General features: G+C 38.9%; 1 protein-coding gene across 1 annotated transcript in view; it reads left to right on the forward strand.

Moving 5' to 3' along the window:
- Positions 1-18,820, forward strand: part of KCNB2 (potassium voltage-gated channel subfamily B member 2) — a 180,876-nt gene extending 162,056 nt beyond the window's left edge. The window contains exon 3 of the mRNA XM_066563895.1: positions 16,403-18,820. Coding sequence (XP_066419992.1) covers positions 16,403-18,565 — 2,163 coding nt within the window. The 3' untranslated portion in view covers positions 18,566-18,820. The remainder of the gene's footprint in view (positions 1-16,402) is intronic.
- Positions 18,821-19,566: the final 746 nt, after the last annotated feature.

Genomic DNA, 19,566 nt, shown 5'->3' on the forward strand with positions numbered 1-19,566 from the left:
GTAACACCCTCTGGAAAAAAATATACAATTCAATCCTAAAGTAAATCTGATAAGCAAATAATTTAAGTCATTTGTCAAAATCAAAAGCAATTGGCAACTCCAAAATAAATTTTGCTTTGCTTTCCAGCTACAAAGTTAGACACTAAATGAATTTTAATAAAAATCCAATGCTTGTAATGGAGAGGGGATTGCATCTTTTCCTTTTGACAGGGTGTTTCAGAACACATTTTTCTCTGATGTAAAGATAAAAATCATAAGCTCTTTTCATCCCAGCTTCCAGTATCGGTGTGAAACTAGTGACCCTACTAACACTGCTGATGTTTGACATGTTCAACGCAGCTTTATTTGTATGTTTTGATGTTAGAAATGGTGTCCATCGTTTTGAAAGAATAACAGTAAGTGGAAGGATCAGACAATGAAAGTACATCTGTTCCTCACTTTCTTTACTGGCACCATTTCACTGTTTGGCTCTCTGATTTCCACAGAGAGAGATTTGGAAACTGTTCCTCCTTTACGATTTCACATGCCTTTAGGGAAATCTCTTACCCAAATCATGCTGCTCTGAAACAGGCCTCCTGCAGATAAAAATCCATAGAAATTACTGTTTATCTTGCTGAGTTACACATAGCAGGCTTCCCCCAACAGAAGCATTAGATATGTACAGCAGCACCACACAGTTGCTATATGAGTGCTTCCTCATGTAAATCAGATTCGGTGTCAGATTGGGGCTATGACAGGTACATTTGAAAGTGTGCTGGTGATAGTGATGGAAATGTCTCTTCTGGCTTGGTCCAAGCACACAGACAGGTTACTCAAAAGTTCCTCCCACTCCAGAAGTGTCAGGAGGGGCACTTGTGCAAAGGTGGAGGTCATGAGCAAATCTGGTCTAAACACCCTTGTTCCTGCTTTTAGACCTCACTGTTCTGTCCATATCATTCTCCTGGAGTATATTATCAAGAATATTAATCTCATCTCACACAAAGGTGATTATGTGCCTCCAGAAAGAACCTAGAAGTGAACCAGGATATGGAAATGAAGCAGGGAGCTAATTGTATGAGCAGAATTGTATCCATAAATGATGATGTTAGGGCTGATGGAGGATGTATTTCCTTCAGTCATTGTAATAAAGTCCCATATTTCTAAATCCTATTTTATGTCAAACTAGGTTCTCATTTTCTGTCTTAATGGAAATATTTTCAAAAGGATAACATTCTGTAATATAAACAGGACCTCAAAGAAGAAGAGTGTTTTCTTAGATGCTGAAAATTCAGTTCAGAAGTCAAGATCCCAAATTCTGCAAAGCACTTCAGATATTCCTGTGTTTTTACTCCCTAATCTCTACATCACATCCATTTCTCCATCTTTATGACAGTAAAAGCAGTAGTGCCAGTTATTTCCTTTCAGGCTAACATTAACTGTTATAATATCAAATGCATTGTACTGAAGGCAGCAAATCACCTCTGTCTCACTTCCTATCCTTCAAAGGAGCATGGGACAGTGACAGGAGCGTGCACTGCCAGGACTGCTAAGATAAATCATTTTGAAAAAAACAAACCTCAGCCATGGTGTCATTGTGGTGTTTCTATTAATAGCAGTGAAATGCTTCACTGCCAGTGAGCTCCTAGATATAGTAAGTCAGGTATTTCCCCATAAAAATGTGTTTCTAATTATACAGCTCGCAGAAAAATAATTGGACATAAAGGACCCAGAATAAAGCAGAAGCAGTTATAATCTGCAAGATCGATAAGATTAATAATCCTTTTGAAAGTAATACCTGTATGTTTACATCTCAGAGAAAACATATATAACAGCATATAGTAATATGACATATATTCCTCATACACAGTGGTTCCAGTTTATTCCAGGTGATACCAGAATTATATTGTTTTCTTCCAGTACTGCTATTACTGTAATTACTAAAAGCCATATGGTTTTGTCATATGTATTCCACAGTAAGGGATATTTCAAAAATATTTACTTTGTTTTAATTAGCATTTCTGAGTAACAACACAAACCTTTTTCTTCTTTAATTACTCATGCAGTTCTATCCCTTATCATAAAGATCATGCAAAATAAAGAATCACATTGCTCTTCCAGCAAATTTTTGAGGTTTTGGTGGTGGGTGTGAGGGTTTTATGTGGCTTTCAAAAGTAGAATTATACGTAATCAGTGTGTAAATACCCCAAAGACTCTGTTCCAAGACTTTATCATAAATTGCCAGATGCTGGCAGTTAAAAGAAAAAAAAAATATATGTATTATGAAATTGTCAGCTATGAAAGATATTTCCTGAATCATAGCCAGAGTATAATGTATTTGTTCCACGTTCAGGGGTTCTTTGAAGATGAATTTTATTGTCCATAGGCTTGCTGCAGATAGCTGCATTATAGCTGTTCATACTTGACAAATTTATTTCCAGGTTTATTTCTTGTCTTAAGCCTGATTGAGCTGTAGAAACTCTGCTGTAGCTGCAGTCATGGAAACCTATGGGGTTTCTGTGGCCTGGCCATCGGTTTGAAGACCAGGAAGATTTGACAGACAGTTTGGTCCTTCTTTTGAAAGCAGGCAACACTCATGTCCCTCTCCACAGTCAACTCCTTATTGTTCAGACATTTGTATTTAATAATAAACCATTTCAGGGTAAGGCCTGATATTTCTGCTACTTAGTGTTCTGCTTGGCTCCAGAAGTGGCCAGCCTGGTGGACCAGTGACATGGGACTGATGACTCACACTGGCCATCTATGCCTCTCATCACAGTGCATTTGGAGCATAAATGTGGGCTAAAAAATAGCTCACCTCTGGCTCCACTTGACAGTAGGAGAAACAGCCACAGTGGGTGGAAGTGTAAACGCACAGGGCTAGTCTGTGACATGCATTTGCCTGTAAGGAGCATGCTCCTTCCAGCTAGAGAAGTTCTGTTTCCAACATTGACCTGAGTCTTAATAGGGGAAAAAAGCCCCAGCATACTGTTTGTTCACATGGGAACAGCTGCCACCTAAAAGAGGTGACCTTTTTTTTTTCCTAAGATTGTATGGTTTTTTACTTTAATAAGTATGTGGCCCAACAACAGATCCAAACAGTTTCTGTAGGGATTTCTAAAAGTTAGCAACTGACCAAGATGGAGCAACCCACAAACAAAAGTTGTGATGCAGTTCAGGGCTCAGTGTAGATCCAGTCTAGTATTTTTTCTGTCTGATGACCTAATCCAGGATCTCAAATATAAAGATATCCAGGAAAACAGAGACAAAAAAAAAATAGCTCCTAAGTTTTTAAATGTGTGGACAACTGCCCTAGTAGAACGATAACAAGGCCAGGAAACAACTGATGGAAACCTATCACATTTTTAAACAATTACTAAAAATCAAAAAGTTGTAAGCTCTGAAATAATACATCTTCATTTTTCATATATTTAAAATAATAGAATTTGAATATAATTTTTAAATTGCTGATCTCTTCTGTAGAGATTTTAGAAAAATTGTATATATCCAAGATTTTTTTTCAAATTTGGAAAATACAGAAGTCTGAATCGAATTATATCACAATGATATTTTCAGTTATCTATAAGAGTTTCAAATAATCTATATTACTACTATTGATGCCTATAGATGCAGAAATAATATCATTTTACACATTTGTGAAGTAGAGGAGATAATTCATCTATCACAACATGGAATTTCCGGAGGCATTGTGTAGAAATCCAATACTCCACACTGTTTTGTAAGCTGCTTCTGTGAGCCTTCCCATGGGATAAAAAAAGTTGTACTAAATTTATTACATATTTTTAAATGAATATCCATAGAATCCCACCAATTCCCCTTTTGCCCTCTTAAAATCCCGTGGGACATTTGCATAAAGATGATTTTCAATATTGTTTAGCAGCCAGAGCTCTCACCAAAGCTGCTGGGGGCTTAGGTTGGTTAGGGTTATGCTGAGAGCATTAAGTCGGCATTTTTGCGTTCACGTGTATTCATTCCATGGGAAACAAATGGTTCTCTTACTAAATATGTGTTGTGACAACAGGAGCAGTGTGTCCTTGTCAACAGCTGCATGATAAAACAGAGACATCTGCTGGTTAAAATACAAAGTAGGAAAAATATCAAAATTTGTGCAGAACATTGGACAAAGCCTTGTCAAACTGCTCTGCTTTGCTTCCCAGTACAGCTGACTAATATATTCAAATTCCACTGGTGCAGTCTGGTTAAAGGCAACAGTAAACCTCCCTTTGATTTTGTGAGAAAAAACCAGACCCTCTAACACTGATTGACCTTAATTTTAAACTGTAAGCATAACAGACATTTATTTGTGACAGAACAAAACCAGTCTTCTGTAGAGCAGGGAATAGTCAGCCCTTCTTCTGTCCAAGTCACAGTTTGGGAAAAACAGACATTCCTTGAACACTCTGTTCAGCACCTGCTTGAGGAATTTGTGCTAAAAGGAGAGTCTGAATTACAGCTCTAAAACTGGAATGTTCCTGTAATTTACGGGCATTTTCTCATATACTGTCCTCTTAGTCTGAGCTCACAGCAGCATGAGCAGTACCTTTTAATGGTATTTTAATAATGGATAATATATTTTGTGAATCAGATCTGTCTTCAATTACAATTTGACCTTCCTAAATGTGATGTGAGGACATTTACATATTTATTGAAGAGCACTGGTACTCTGTGTATGTGTTACAGCATACATTACACCTTAATAAGGGTTTGAAACTGCAGTATTACAGATGAAGTTTCAAAAGTAATCCTGGAGTGACAGCTAACATAAGGGAATGACACCTATGATATGCAGACCTTTAACTACTGTATTGTAAAAAAGACAGCAGGCTGGATTCCTTTCCCTAACAATTTCTCTTATTCTGCAAGTTTGGGAAATACTGGCCTAACCTTTACATAAAACCATAGATTAATATATCTATTTTATATAGAACCTTCATTCTGAAATTTATATAGAAATTGACATGAAGCCAAGATAGAAAAATTATTTTAACAAGTATGAATAAAGGATTTGGGGCCTGTCATAATTTCAAATAATTCTGATAGATAATATCAGCCTTCAGGAAGACCATACCTACTCATTGTGTCATATGACTAAAAAACAGTCTTATTCAATGGTAAAAAGATGATAAAGTGAGAATTGTTCAAACAAAATCTTAATATGCTTTTTCAGCAAATTAGACTTAAGTGTACAGTCCTGGTTAATAACCTGAGGTCCCAAGTGAAAGCAGATTCCATTAAAACTAAATGACAAATGGAAAAAGTGAGAACCAAGTAATTTGGGTTCCAGTTCCCACGTTTTAAAAATCAGTTACATCTAGCTTTCTGCTCTAAGTTGAATGTTAAAATCAAAATAGGTAGTGTCAGAATAAATCTGTATATCAGGAGTGCTGATTTCCCCCATTAAATCCATTCAACAGCCAATGCAAAAACTCCTTAGAGCTAAACAATTGGGGTTTGATTTTTCATTATTCCTGCTTGTTTATCTCCAGCAATTTGCTGGGTGTTAGTAATAACTTACGAAATGGCAAGTGGAAAAAGAAATATCTCACCTCTGTTGAGATTCCTACCTCCTTCAACGGTGTTTTTTCCAAGAAACAAATATTATGCTAGAGCTATCTTTATTTTTCCAGACTTATCTTTTTAGACTGCATCATTTGCATACCTTCATGTAAGTGACAGAAAAAAGGGGTTTAGGGTGAATGCGGGCGCAGCGCATCTGCTGCCTCCGCTGTGCCGCGTTCAGCACCGGGCCCGGGACAGCTCCCAGTGCCGCCGCCCGCTCCAGCCCCGCTCCCTCGGCCTCCGACAGCCGGCCCAGCTGCTGCTGGACACCACCTCTCTCCTCGGGTCTGGAGGCTGCGCTGTGTTGCTGTGGGGTTTTGTCGGTTTTTGTTTAGTTGGTTTGGTTTTTTTTTTAATGAAATTCCTGTAATGAAGCCAATGTTTTTGTGAGTGAAGTAGCGCAGAACAGATCTTGCATATGGTTTGCTATGCAAAAGGATTGGAAACTGCAAGCTTCTTGTCATGACTTCGATGCAAATTTTGGAGAGTCTAGTACATTCATCTAAGTAATAATACTCAGCTTTCACTACCCAAAAATTAGACAGCTACTGCAAAACACAACCCTGGTGCGAGAAGTATGTCAAAGGTTTAGAAAACTTCTGAACAAGGGCAAGCAGGAGCTTTAATAAAGACATTTCATTCATTTCTGATAAATGTAGGTGACTTTTCTTTCACACATAAGCAAATTATTCCATTTAGAAATAATACTTAGGAGGCCAAAAATCTACATGTAAATAAAGCCTCTAAGATGACTCTTTAAGTTAATTTTTTATGATCATCTGTAAGGCAGTTAAATCTCTCACATTGTTATAGAGCAAAGAAAGCATTAGCCAGATAAACTTTTTATTTTCACTGTAAACTACCTTACATTAAATTATTTAATTGATTAAACTAGCCACACTATAATTTCAAGCCAGTCCTAGCTCTATTTCTGTCAATATATGAGAGTCAAATTCATGGGCTTATCCAATTTCATAGTGAAAAAAAAAGTAATTCACTTACATTTACTCTGGATCTGCCATTTCTTCTACATTAATTCCTAGGGGACAGTTTGCTATTTATCATTAAATAATTGATTTCATGTCTCCAGCTGAAATAGCTTTTTGCTGTTGAACAACAGCAAAAAATATTAGAGCTGACTTGATATGGATCTTAATATGTTAAAAAAAAACAATTCTTATTAGCTCTGTGCTGATTCAGTATTCAAGGTTGTCTCCACTGATGCTAAACTAAATACATTTGTCTCTTCCCAAACTATGAAGACTGTCTTCATCCATGACTACTTAAGGTTCCCCATCTTTGCCACTCCAACAGATGCCCTCAGTATTAACCTCAGCTTTTGCCTATAAGGAATCACAGCAGGTTTCATCAGGGCTGTGCTTGTTTTCTCTTCTCTTCTCTTCTCTTCTCTTCTCTTCTCTTCTCTTCTCTTCTCTTCTCTTCTCTTCTCTTCTCTTCTCTTCTCTTCTCTTCTCTTCTCTTCTCTTCTCTTCTCTTCTCTTCTCTTCTCTTCTCTTCTCTTCTCTCCTCTCTTCTCTTCCCCTTCTCTTCTCTTCTCTTCTCTTCTCTTCTCTTCTCTCTCTGTGCTAAAGTTCAAGCTGATAGTCCCATTTGCAATCCATTTCCTATTGCTTGTGCATATTGCAATTTCTCTGGTCTCCATCATCACTTTTTGGTTGCAATATTTAGTAAATACATCCTGCAAATGTTTGCAGTGTTTTACTTAGTTTTCTACTGCGTACCTAATGTGCCCCTAGTGTTTTAAGAGACTTGAGTGGTTCCTGTGTTCAGATTCACAGAGACTCAGTCCATTCCCAGGGTTCCCATTTGCCATATTACCCACAGAGTTGCCTTATACAAAACCACCTCGATACTCAGCCATAATCAAATTCTCAAACCTAAACTAAATTCTTATGCTGAAAATCTTGGTGGTACAAACCCCAAGGCCACCCTTCCCTAAAGCAATAATCAATTCATTAAGTAAATGCAGTTAGCTCACCCCAGAATGCAGGAGGAGTGTATTCTATTACTGTATCCTAATAGCATAAATACAATAAACAGTAATCTACCTGCAACAGATTGCAGGACAGATGCATTTTATTACTGTTACTTTAAACCAGGAGGATGCTTGCTAATCTCAAAGAACAAAACATCCTTTCCTACACAGGTTTATTCCCTCTGAGATACTAGGTCTTCTAAGGCAAATATTCATCTATGGAATGGGAAGATCAGCACAAAGTGGTGGAAAGGCTTTGTGAAAAAAAAATGGAATTTATACAGTGCTCTCAAGCAGGAAGTATATCAGCTATAGAGAATGGCTTTATGACTGAACTTCTGAAGTGAAGGTTTTGCCAAGACAGAAGCAGTTTCTCCAGTCAAGTAGACCTACCTTAGCCAGTTTCAAAATACCTTGCTTGACTACAGCTGTACTTGGAGGAGTTGGAATTAACTAGTGGCAAAATCTGAACTGTTATCATGCCTTCCACAAGAATTACCATGATTATGATCCTGCTGATGATATCATCACTGGTCTAGCATGCACACTGGAACTGGCAGGCAGCAAACTCCTACCTGCCTTAAACCTCCTCAGACAGAGACTTGAAGGATGCCCCATTACAGAAACAAAGGTGGTCCCACATGTTGGCTCCCAGTCTGGGTGAGCTTGATAGGACAGCACATCCCTGGACATATGCCACTCCTTAGGTAAAGTCACCAGTGAACTTCATAGAACCATGCATAAACATCTAGCAGCACTTGAGTTCACTGTCTTCATAGGAACTTGTCTGTCAAGCTAAACTGGAGACAGAGCTTTTTCACCTACTGATGAACTAGTAGATAATTCTCATATATAAAAATATGATGAGTGTTTATGGAGCTAGTCATGAGTATTTCTAAACCAATCTTCTTAAGTGAATGTCATACTAGTACAAAGAGACCAAAAGCAAAGACTGTGCATCACTCAGACACCAGATAAATACAATACTGAGAGCTTAACCTTCATATATGTAGTTAATGTGAAGCTTAATGAATATCCCTGAAAGAGCAATGAAGTACAGTCAAATCAAGTCCTTAAAAACATTAATATTAATACTAACCTAGGAAAAAGAGGAAAATGAAAAGTCAGAATTCTAAATAATGTCATCAAGGATCGAGAGCAGCAGAGAGAAGTTGTTCAGTGATCACACAGGCTGTCAGAGTTATAATCAGATGTGCTCCTGAAAGGGCAACAGTGATAGAGCTGTAAGGTGCACTAAATTTATGCTGTTCTGTTAAATTATTCCCCTCTCTTATGTTCCAAAATTAAATTTTTAGTAACTGGAAATTAATTTTTCCACCACTTAAAACAAGGAACATTTGCAAACATATACTTCTTAGATAATTCTCAGTGTTGCAGGACTACTGAGATTGCTTAGATTTGGCTTGCTTAAGGTTTGCCATAGCTCCATTGTGTTCTAGCTTGGAGTAAATCCAAGTAGGATTCATTTCTATTTGTCTCTTCTTTTATGTCCCATGGCCAAGGACATATGTTAAAAAAGAGCATTAGCCATTAAAGGACTGTAGCAAAATGTCTTGCCTTTTGTTGAACTTTTTCAAATTTGGAAAATACAGAAGTTGTCTGCTGAAACCTTAGATTCAAAATAATTTTAAGTCTGTCAGACTGTTCATGTTGTGATCTATGGCACACTGATACATGGGAATGCAGAATTACAGGTGTGAGCTGAGCACAGTCCCCTCTGCAAAGCAGCATGAGATAGAACTGTGGGTCAGAAGCAAGAGGTGATGCTTGTAACTGGGAAGCCCAAGGAACACAATGGAGGGAGAACATGGAGTGACCAGGGAGCAAGATGTTGTATCATGATCTTCTTCTCATCCTTTGCATCACAGAAGAATATTTTAATGGCCTCTTTTTCTAAATGTCTACAGACTGATGTCCTGACTAAGCTTAAAATTCCTCATGTGGTAATAGTTCTAGTTGCAAGGTGACTCAATTTATAGTGTTGTCTTTTCTTCTCCAATGTGCCTCTCATTTGGAAAGTCCCAGACGTCAAGAACAGAATGCACACAGATTTAGACAGATGTACAAGACAACACTCTTACTCAGCAAGACTTTTTGTCCATTCAGTTGCAAACTCCATATATTACAATCTGAAGACACCTGACAGTAAAGGATGCTGCTGAAGTAAACTAATTTCTATAAACTTCTCATCAAACCTCCCAAAATGTCTTCCACTGTCACGGGTTTACTCCCTCAGAAAAATGAAAACATGCATCTATCTAACCTTCTGCTGCTGCCAGTGTGGCTATGAGTCTGTGGATTGTCTGGCCAGAGCTGGGAGATCTGTGCTACAAGCTAAGGACACTTCTATTGATGCAAGGCGACCTCCAGCCAGGGAATGACGTGCTCTGACTCCGTGAAGGCTGAACAATTGCTTTATTAAGCTATACTATATTACTTACTATACTAATACTATACTCTGCTATACTACTCAAGAAAAACCCAGGACACTTACCAGACAGTCAGGACCCAGCTTTGACCTAATTGGTCAATCAATCTAAACAACCATCACCAGTGGCCAATTAACAAATCCCTTTTGGTAAACAATCTCCATAACACATTCCACATGTGCCAAACAACAGGTGCAGCAAATAGAGATGTGAATTGTTTTCTCTTCTCTCTCTGAGCTTTCTCACTGCCTTCCCCAGGAAAAATCCTGGGAGAGAGAATTATGTCTCTCTCTGTTCAAAGAGTATGTGAACACCACAAACTTCCATGCAAGATCCAGCATGACCTGCAGGCTATAGCACTTGGTAGCTCTCAGGTTGATCTGAAGAACTTAGATCAACTCCAGATATCTATCTGCTCAAATTTAGACACCTCTTTCCCAAGAGCAGATGCTTCTGAGAATATATAGCTAAATACCCAAGAAAGTTGATACAGTTCTCCAGAAGCCTTTCAAACACTGAACAACAGCAATTTTTTCTGGGATTTTCTAAAGGCAGAGTTAAAGATACTGACAGGGTATGTCTTATATGAAGACAATATCATAAATTTCAACACAGAAAGGGAAGAATATGTGACAGCCTGATAATTTTCATTGTCTGTGGAGGTTAGAAATATCAAAAGTATGAGACTATACTGCTGTCTATTATTTAAATGGTCTAGATTCTACCCTAGATCCCACCCTGGGAAAAAAAGGACTAAGCAAACACTGTTGCTAATACAGTCTTAGTGGATTGCAGACTGAAACCTATATCTATCAAACATACTCTACTGGCTGATCAGTAGGGCTCAATGGAAATTTCCCTCAATAGCTATATTTTAATGTGCATCTGATGCATACTTTTTCTCTGCTGCACATAAAAATTACACTGGCTTGTCAGTTATAGCAGAAGCCTTTTCACATATCATATAATTTCACATATTGGATCAGTTGTTGCAGAATAGCAAGGCACAACTTGAAGGCTATTCTATTACACCTTTATTTTCTGCCTCAGTTGAATGGTCATTTTATGTAGAATTCCTCGCATTGCTGGCAGTAATAAGCAATGAGGGGGTGCACAGGGAAAAAAAAAAGCCATTTTTAGAGGCAATTTAATACTGGGAAACAACTAAATTGTCAGGAGATTGCTACCAATCCTTGCACCCAAAAAGTAAAGTAACAGCATCTGGCAGAGGCTGTTAAGACTGCATCATTAACTCAAGGAATGTTTTTCTATTCATTGCATCAACAAATTCAAATGCCTCATATCCAGCCCATAGGAAAAAAAAAAACTTCTAAATCTGTCCATTCTTTTAGAAGAAATTGTCATTGAAAAGGAAATATTTTTAAATATTAAGAGGATCTGGATTTTTATGTGCTTTTGCAGTACTATAGCTAAATGACATAACCTGCCAGAAACTGTCATTTAACAGAGTATATTCTGAAATTCAGGTAAAAAATATTATGTCAAGAACTGTGGTCATAGATTAATTACTTGGAGTGTGCAAATTTTCCATGCATTTCAGTCCAGAACACGGTTTTAAAATATTACATAATAAACAGGAAGTTCTGCTGGGAAAGATTCAGTCAGTGGTGGTTTTTTTACTTTTCTGTATCAGCATAAGCAGCCTAGCAGTTTTCTACAGGTCTTTCTTATAAATTCTGTGCTTCTCTTAATACAATCTGCATCTGTTCTATGAGAATTTACCAGCATAGTAATATCTGCAAAGTATTCTTTATGTAGACTCAGAATAGGGAGTTCTTTTTTTCTTCTTTTTCTCATAGCTGCTCTTGTTCTTCCAAGTTTTCCCCTGGCATTTTTTTGCCTAATGAGTTGTGAAATCTAATCAATTGCAATAATTAAAACATACTGTGTGTAGAATGATGCACTGCTTTAATTACACAACAAACAAATAAAAGCTTGAGATTCTTACATTAGAAGAAACTAAACTACTTTACTTTGCTGTAAATTTTTTCACTAAGAACAGACTCATGCTTATAGATTATATGTATAAATCACTTAAGGTTCCAGGCTTGCTATACTGTATATTTTATTAAAAGAGCTGGGGGAGTTCAGGCTTTTGTTAGCAGCACATGAAAGAATGGCTGGAACAAACAGATGGATGCTTGTTTTCAATAAAACACTCAAAATGCATGGAGTTTTAGCAATGTCACATAGTGCGAGAGGGGGTGCTATTCACTAAGTCACCTCTTTTCTAGGATCTTTTGTATGATGGTAGACATTTAGGCATAAAATAAATCCCTTATGACAGACTGAAATGCCAGTGGTTCCTAATTAAAATCAGTTTGATGACAGCTGGGCAGATACATTCTTACAATTTTTATTTTTTTTTAAGAACAATGCATGTCAAGTAATTTGGTCCTGGTATTATACAGCTTTTCCCAATCCTGTTATTTGCATTCTGATTCTGGCCCCAATGAGGCTCCATCAGCTTGACAGAAACTGCAAGCTCAACTATTCAGACCTGTGCCTTGTTCATTTGTTCTGTAAATTCAGAAAGTATAATTATGTTATTGAGTATTTTAGAGAAGTCAAGCCTGCATTAGCTGTTTCACAGTCATTTAGGTGAAGTGGATAACCCAGTACACCTTATTCAAGTTTCCAACTTTAATACAGAAATCTGATCCAGTCAACTTCCACAGTTTGAAAGGTAGTTATTGCTCTCTTATAGTTGTTGTCTTTAGTCTGCCTCAGTCCTAGCTACAAATTTCATTGATCAGCCCTGCCTACATATGCACTGTTATTGCCCTCATTCTTTACTAAGATTGGCTTCTTTTGCTGATATTGGTACCAGAAGGTTTTAAGGAATCTATAGCCCTCCTAAATAGGATAGATTAACCTAAGGATGTGTTCTGAATTGGCTGTACGAAGGATGAAGACAGATGGTCTATAACTCATTTGGCAGAAGAAAGAATGGATCTTATTTCTCCAATAAAAATAATTAAGAAAGAAAGAATAAAAAAGGACAGAAGCAGTGCTGGCAGAGAAAAATTCAAATAAATATGTTTGAATACTTTAGAATATAAAATGGGATACCTGTATACCTGTTCTGTACTATTAGTAGCTGAAGAAGGCCAAAGATAGTACCTGAGTACAACATTATACAAAATACCCACCGCACCATGAGCAATTTCTGTTTCTGCTTAGAGAGCTGGATATCCACTTGGTAACCCATAGATGAAACAAGTTTATTGCTGTTTTTCTCAAAGCTACAGTGAGGTGGTCTTTCTATCTCTAGAGCCTCTATCACCACTGTGACCAGTCTCTCTGCATACACTCTTCACATTTGCATTCTTCTTAGCTTCATTTCACTCTTCTTGGGTGTTCCAGCAATTTTGTCAGACCTAATGCATCCTTGGAACATCACCAAATGGATTTAACGGTTCCATTTTTGTGAATGAGCTTAAACTGATCTTTAAAACAGAAAACAATTTATTTTAGTATTTCTAATAAAAACCTGGATTTAATTAGGACTTCCAACCAAAATAATATCTTTTTTTCCAAGTGCTATAATAATTTTTATATAATTTTAACACTTTGCTCACTGTCTTAAATTTGCTCATGTTCCTTAGAGTGTAAATAAATAAACTTTCTGGTAAAGCTATAATGTTTGCTGATATTCATTTTTTTTCTCATAGTATTGGTTCTGTAAAAGACAGTGACCAGTTACTCCAGGCAAAGTGGAAGGCTGTGAGGTACAGAGATGCTTGAACTTAATCAAAATGTCTTCTTTCCATCATAGGGCAATTTATACAGAACCAGGCCTGCAGGAGACAGATGGGGGGAAAAGGGGGGGGAAAGGATTGTAGCAGGACTGATTGAGAGGGCTTTAAACTAGATTTGAAGGGGGAAGAGAATAGGACCAGGCTGACTAGAGATGAGCCTGGGGGGAGTATGCTGGTGCTGGGGGTGAAATGAGCAGCCCACCTGAAGTGCATGTACATGGCTGAACACAGTCTGGGGAGAAGACAGGAGGAGCTGGGAGCCATTGCGCAGCAGGAGAGCCATGGTGTAGTTGGCACCAGGGGGACACTCACAAGAATGGAGAGTGGCAATGGATGGTTATAAGCCCTTCAGAAGGAACAGGTGAGGAAGGAGAGCTGCGGGGCTGGGCCTGTACATTAGGGAGTATTTCAACTGTGCAGAGCTCAAGAACTGACGATTGGAAGTTGTCCAATGCGACACACATCTACAAGGGTCAGAAGAAAGGTCCAGGGAGCTACAGGCCTCTCAGCTGACGTCGATGCTGGGGAAGGTTATGGAACAGATATTCTTAAGTGCAATCACCCACCATGAACAGGACAACCAGAGGATCAGACTCAGCCACAATGCGTTTAGGAAAAGCAGGTCCTGTCTGACCAACCTGATCTTTATGACCAGGAGACCTGCCTAGGGGATGAGGGAAAGGCTGTGGATGCTGTCTACCTTCAGTAAAGCCTTTGATACAGTCTCCCACAGCATTCTCCAAAACTGGCGGCCCACAGCTTGGACAGGGGCACTCTTCACTGGGTTCAGGACTGGCAGGATGCTGGGTCCAAGGAGTGGTAGTGAAAGGTGCTGCATCCAGCTGGCATCTGGTTTCTAGTGGGGTTTCCTAAGGCTCAGTATTGAGTCCAGTCCTGTTCAGTATTTTTGTCCATGATCTGGATGAGGGGACTGAGTGCAGCCTCAGTAAGTTTGCAGACAGCGCAGTGTTGGGCAGGAGTGTTGATCTGCTGGAGGACAGGAAGGCTCTGCAAAGGGATATGAACACGCTGAATCTATGGGCCAAGACCAGCTGTATGAGGTTCAACAAGACAAAGTTCTGGGCCCTGCACTTTGGAGACAACGACCCCATGTAGTGCTACAGACTTGCGAAAGAGTAGCTGGAAAGTTGTCCCGTGGAAAAAGACCTGGGAGTGTTGCTCAACAACAGGCTGAACATGAGCAAGTGTGCCCTGATGGCCAAGACCACCAACAGCATCCTGGCTCGTATCAGGAACAGTGTGGCCAGCAGGACCAGGGCAGCAATCATCCCCCTCTACCTGGCACTCGTGAGAGCACACCTTAAGTCTTGTGTTCAGTTCTGGGTCCCTCACTACAAGAAAGACTTTGAGGTGCTGGAGTGTGTCTAGAGAAGGGCAACAAAGCTGGTGGAGGGTCTGGAGCACAGAGAAGCTCACAAGTGTTATGATAAGCAGCTGAGGGAGCTGGAGTTGTTTAGCCAGGAAAAAAGGAGGCTCAGGAGAGACTTTATTGCTCTCTACAACTGCCTGAAAGGAGGCTGTATCCATGTGGAGGAGAGCCTGTTCTCCCAGGCAACCAGTGGCAGGATGAAAGGATATGGCCTCATGCTGTGCCAGGGGAGGTTCAGGTTGAACATCAGGAAGAATTTCTTCACTCAAAGGCTTGTCAGGCATTTCAATGGCTGCCTAAGGAGTCAGTAGGTCTTGAAGCATTCAAGAAAGTGGTGTGGCACTTAGTGATATGGTTTAGTTGGCATGGTGGTGCTCAGTCAAACATTGGACTTGAGGGACTTGGAGATCTTTTTTGACACTAATGTTTCTATGATTCTGTCATTCTGTCATTCTAAGACTCAGTAAAAGTGAGTGATGAAATATATTATAAAAACCTATCTCCTTAGACAGAAAGCTATTTCTTGGAAGCCTTTGTCTACTTACACATTTTAATAATTATCAGAAACTCAGTTCACCTTCATACTACTCAGTTTCTAAAATTTTGCTCTCAACCTAATTCAGGACAAATACCTTCAATTCTTGTAGCATCTGAAATTTGTCCAGATGTGAAATTTCAGCAGGACTAGTCTCCTGAATAGTGCTTCCTGTTTATTTTTAATTTTTTCTTCTTGACTTTTCAGCTGGTAAATGTATGTCTGTCTAGGGAAGTGTGCACTATGTAGTACTAAATTACCATCTTACACATGGTATTCCCCAATCAATTCTCCACACTATGTAAAGTTTTACATAATTACAATTAATGCAGAAAATTAAAAATGTTCTGCACATTAGCAGGGACGATATATCTTTCACTTGGTGACTTGCACTAATAAACTTCACCTCCTATTGTAATTTAAAAATGGTAAGACCAGTCGTGGCCTGCTTTCTGAAATGAATCGGCTTACTGCAGGCAGTAACACAATCAGGTTTTGACCATGTCTAAGATGAGTCCAATGTTTTCTCTGTGCAAAATTCAAAGCAATAAAACAATATAATGAATACATCAGCGAAAACAGCTTCCACCATTCTGTGTTTATTTGACACAGATGTATTTGAAAGGATTTAATCAAACCCTGACAAGCACACTTGTATCAGTCTAACCAAAATGTTTTTATTTTGTTTTACAGATTTTGGCCATTGTGTCCATTCTGTTCATCGTCCTGTCCACTATTGCTTTGTCTCTTAACACACTGCCAGAACTTCAAGAAATAGATGAATTTGGGCAGCCAAATGACAACCCTCAGCTAGCACACGTTGAAGCTGTGTGTATTGCTTGGTTTACCATGGAGTATCTTCTGCGTTTTCTGTCCTCACCAAATAAGTGGAAGTTCTTCAAAGGCCCACTAAATGTCATTGACTTACTGGCTATCTTGCCGTACTATGTCACCATTTTCCTCACAGAGTCCAATAAAAGTGTCCTCCAGTTCCAAAACGTCAGACGTGTGGTTCAGATATTTCGAATTATGAGGATCCTAAGGATTCTTAAGCTCGCCAGACACTCAACGGGCCTTCAGTCTTTAGGCTTTACACTCAGGCGGAGTTACAATGAATTGGGCTTGTTGATATTATTTTTAGCCATGGGAATAATGATATTTTCAAGTCTTGTATTCTTTGCTGAAAAGGATGAGGATGCTACAAAATTTACAAGTATTCCTGCATCATTCTGGTGGGCAACAATCACTATGACTACGGTAGGATATGGTGACATTTATCCTAAGACCCTCTTAGGTAAAATAGTTGGAGGACTCTGCTGTATTGCTGGAGTGCTGGTCATAGCCCTGCCCATACCAATTATTGTGAACAATTTCTCAGAGTTTTATAAGGAGCAGAAAAGACAGGAGAAGGCAATTAAGAGGAGAGAAGCACTTGAGCGAGCTAAAAGAAACGGCAGTATTGTCTCCATGAACCTGAAAGATGCCTTTGCTCGCAGTATGGAAATGATAGATGTAGCAGTAGATTCAGGAAAGCTTGGAGAACCACTCAGCCCAAAGGAGACACCTGATAATAGCCACCTGTCCCCAAGCCGGTGGAAATGGGCCAGAAGGACAATGTCTGAAACAAGCTCAAACAAATCTTATGAGAACAAGTACCAGGAAGTTAGTCAACAAGACTCCCATGAACAATTAAATAATGCTGCAGCATCCTCCAGCCCACAGCACCTCAGTGCCCAAAAACTGGAGATGCTGTATAATGAAATTACCAAAACCCAGTCTCAGCCTAATCTTAATGCTGGTTACCAAGACCAATCAGCAAAGCCACCCAGTTATGAAGAAGAAATAGAAATGGAGGAAGTTATAGGTCAGAGAGACCCGTTGCCAACGGGGCCTGCGGACATCGTAATGGACATGAGAAGCACATCCAGTATCGACAGTTTTGCCAGCTGTGCAACTGACTTCACGGAAACAGAGAGGTCTCCACTCTCTCTGTTTCCTGGCTCTCACTTGCAAATGAGATTTCCAACTGATGCTGTTAACCTTGAAGAAAACCAAAGAGCAAGAAGTTCTCAGTTTATACCATTTGCAAAAGACAGAGGATTTTCTCCAACTGATGTCACCTTTGACTATAATCCAATCAACAGAGCTGGTATCAGTGATGGCAGTGGGTCCCAAACTGTTTCACATGGTCATTTCCATTTTGACACTGCCATGGAAAGCCCCAAAAGCTCCCTGAAAGGTAGCAACCCATTAAAATCTAGATCCCTTAAAGTTAATTTTAAAGACAATAGAGGTGGCGCTCCACAAACTCCGCCAAGCACCGCACGGCCACTGCCAGTGACAGCAGGAGCAGACTTCACACAGGCCACCCCTCAGCACATCAGCACCATTCTCCTAGAAGAAAATTCCCCCCAAGGTGAACGGCCCGTACTTGGTGCTGACGCACCTGCACTTTGTCAGGGACCCGCTAAAAAATCATCCCCTCTCTTTCCCAAACAAAAAATTTTCACTTTCCCTTCAAAAGAGAGGAGGAGCTTCACTGAAATAGACACTGGAGAAGAAGAAGAGTTTATGGAGTTACACAGTGTGAAACACGAGAAAAAACAGGATATCAAGACAAATTGCTGTGGGGATAAACACAGTGATGGCAACAATTTACCAGGGGAGCCACAGGTCAGCTCTTCACCCAAAAGCATGAGCCACAACTGTACTCAAGACATTTACCATGCTGTGGGTGAGGTAAAGCCAGACACTAACCAAGAAGGTCACAAAATGGAAAACCATTTATTTGCTCCAGAAATTCATTCAAGTCCAGGAGAAACTGGTTATTGTCCAACACGCGAAACTAGCATGTGACTAGTTACAGAAGCAATAAAAATATCTTTTCTTAAAACACAGTTAGTAATGCCTATGAACTAAAACATGGAAAGCCTCAACAAAAGTGCATAAAATGTTATTTTTGCATGGCATGAAGAGTTGTTTAGTTTAAATACTGTTTAATTTAAAAAAAAAGACTGCTTTTGTAACAAACTGAAAAAAAACAGGGAAAAATTACTCAAGAATGGTGAATACAATAAAGAGAGCTTTATTAGGAGCCAGTGGTCTGCAACATCTGACATTTTTGATCCTTTCACTTATGATTGTAGATAGGTTTTGAACTCTTTAAACTTCCTTTTTTCCCTCAGTTACAATGAATTTTAGAATTTGCACATGAAAGGATGAAATGTCAATGCATGCATTCATAAGGATGTGAAACAAGGTGCTTTGAGCTTGCAAAATGCATATACTTGTAAATAGTTTGGGGTTGGGGGGAAAGCTACTGTTAACAAGGATTTATGGAAAAAGCATTTCCTGGGACACAGGTACTTCCTTCACAGCGTGCTGCCTGGAGGTTTTGTACAGACTTATGTTGCAAAATTGCAACTTCTACTTAAAGCATCTCACGTATCTTGCTTTCTGTTAAAAAGCTCATGAGTATATCTGTTAATTAAGAACTACAGTATTTTAGTTTATCTGTGCTATAAATCATGATGGGTTTTTTTTACTTGCAGAACTTCACTTATTGCATTTGTCAGTTTAATTAATGATCCTGTGAGGGAAAGCAAAGATTTAATGACCAGAACTTGAAGCATTTGATATTTTTATAGAAAATTGCCAACATTTCATAACTGAGGAAAAAAAGTTCCATTTTAAAATTTAAAACTCATAATTATTTCTGTGGCAATAAATAGTGCCAAATGGCTATTCAGATATATCCAAAAGTTTTCAACCTCATAGAATATACCTTATTAAGAAAAATATTTCCCACACTCTTAGTTTTCCTTTGATTTAATACTATTTGCTTTTACATGATCTTT

Source organism: Molothrus aeneus, chromosome 1 (assembly GCF_037042795.1).
Source record: "Molothrus aeneus isolate 106 chromosome 1, BPBGC_Maene_1.0, whole genome shotgun sequence".
NCBI classification, from domain to species: Eukaryota; Metazoa; Chordata; class Aves; order Passeriformes; family Icteridae; genus Molothrus; species Molothrus aeneus.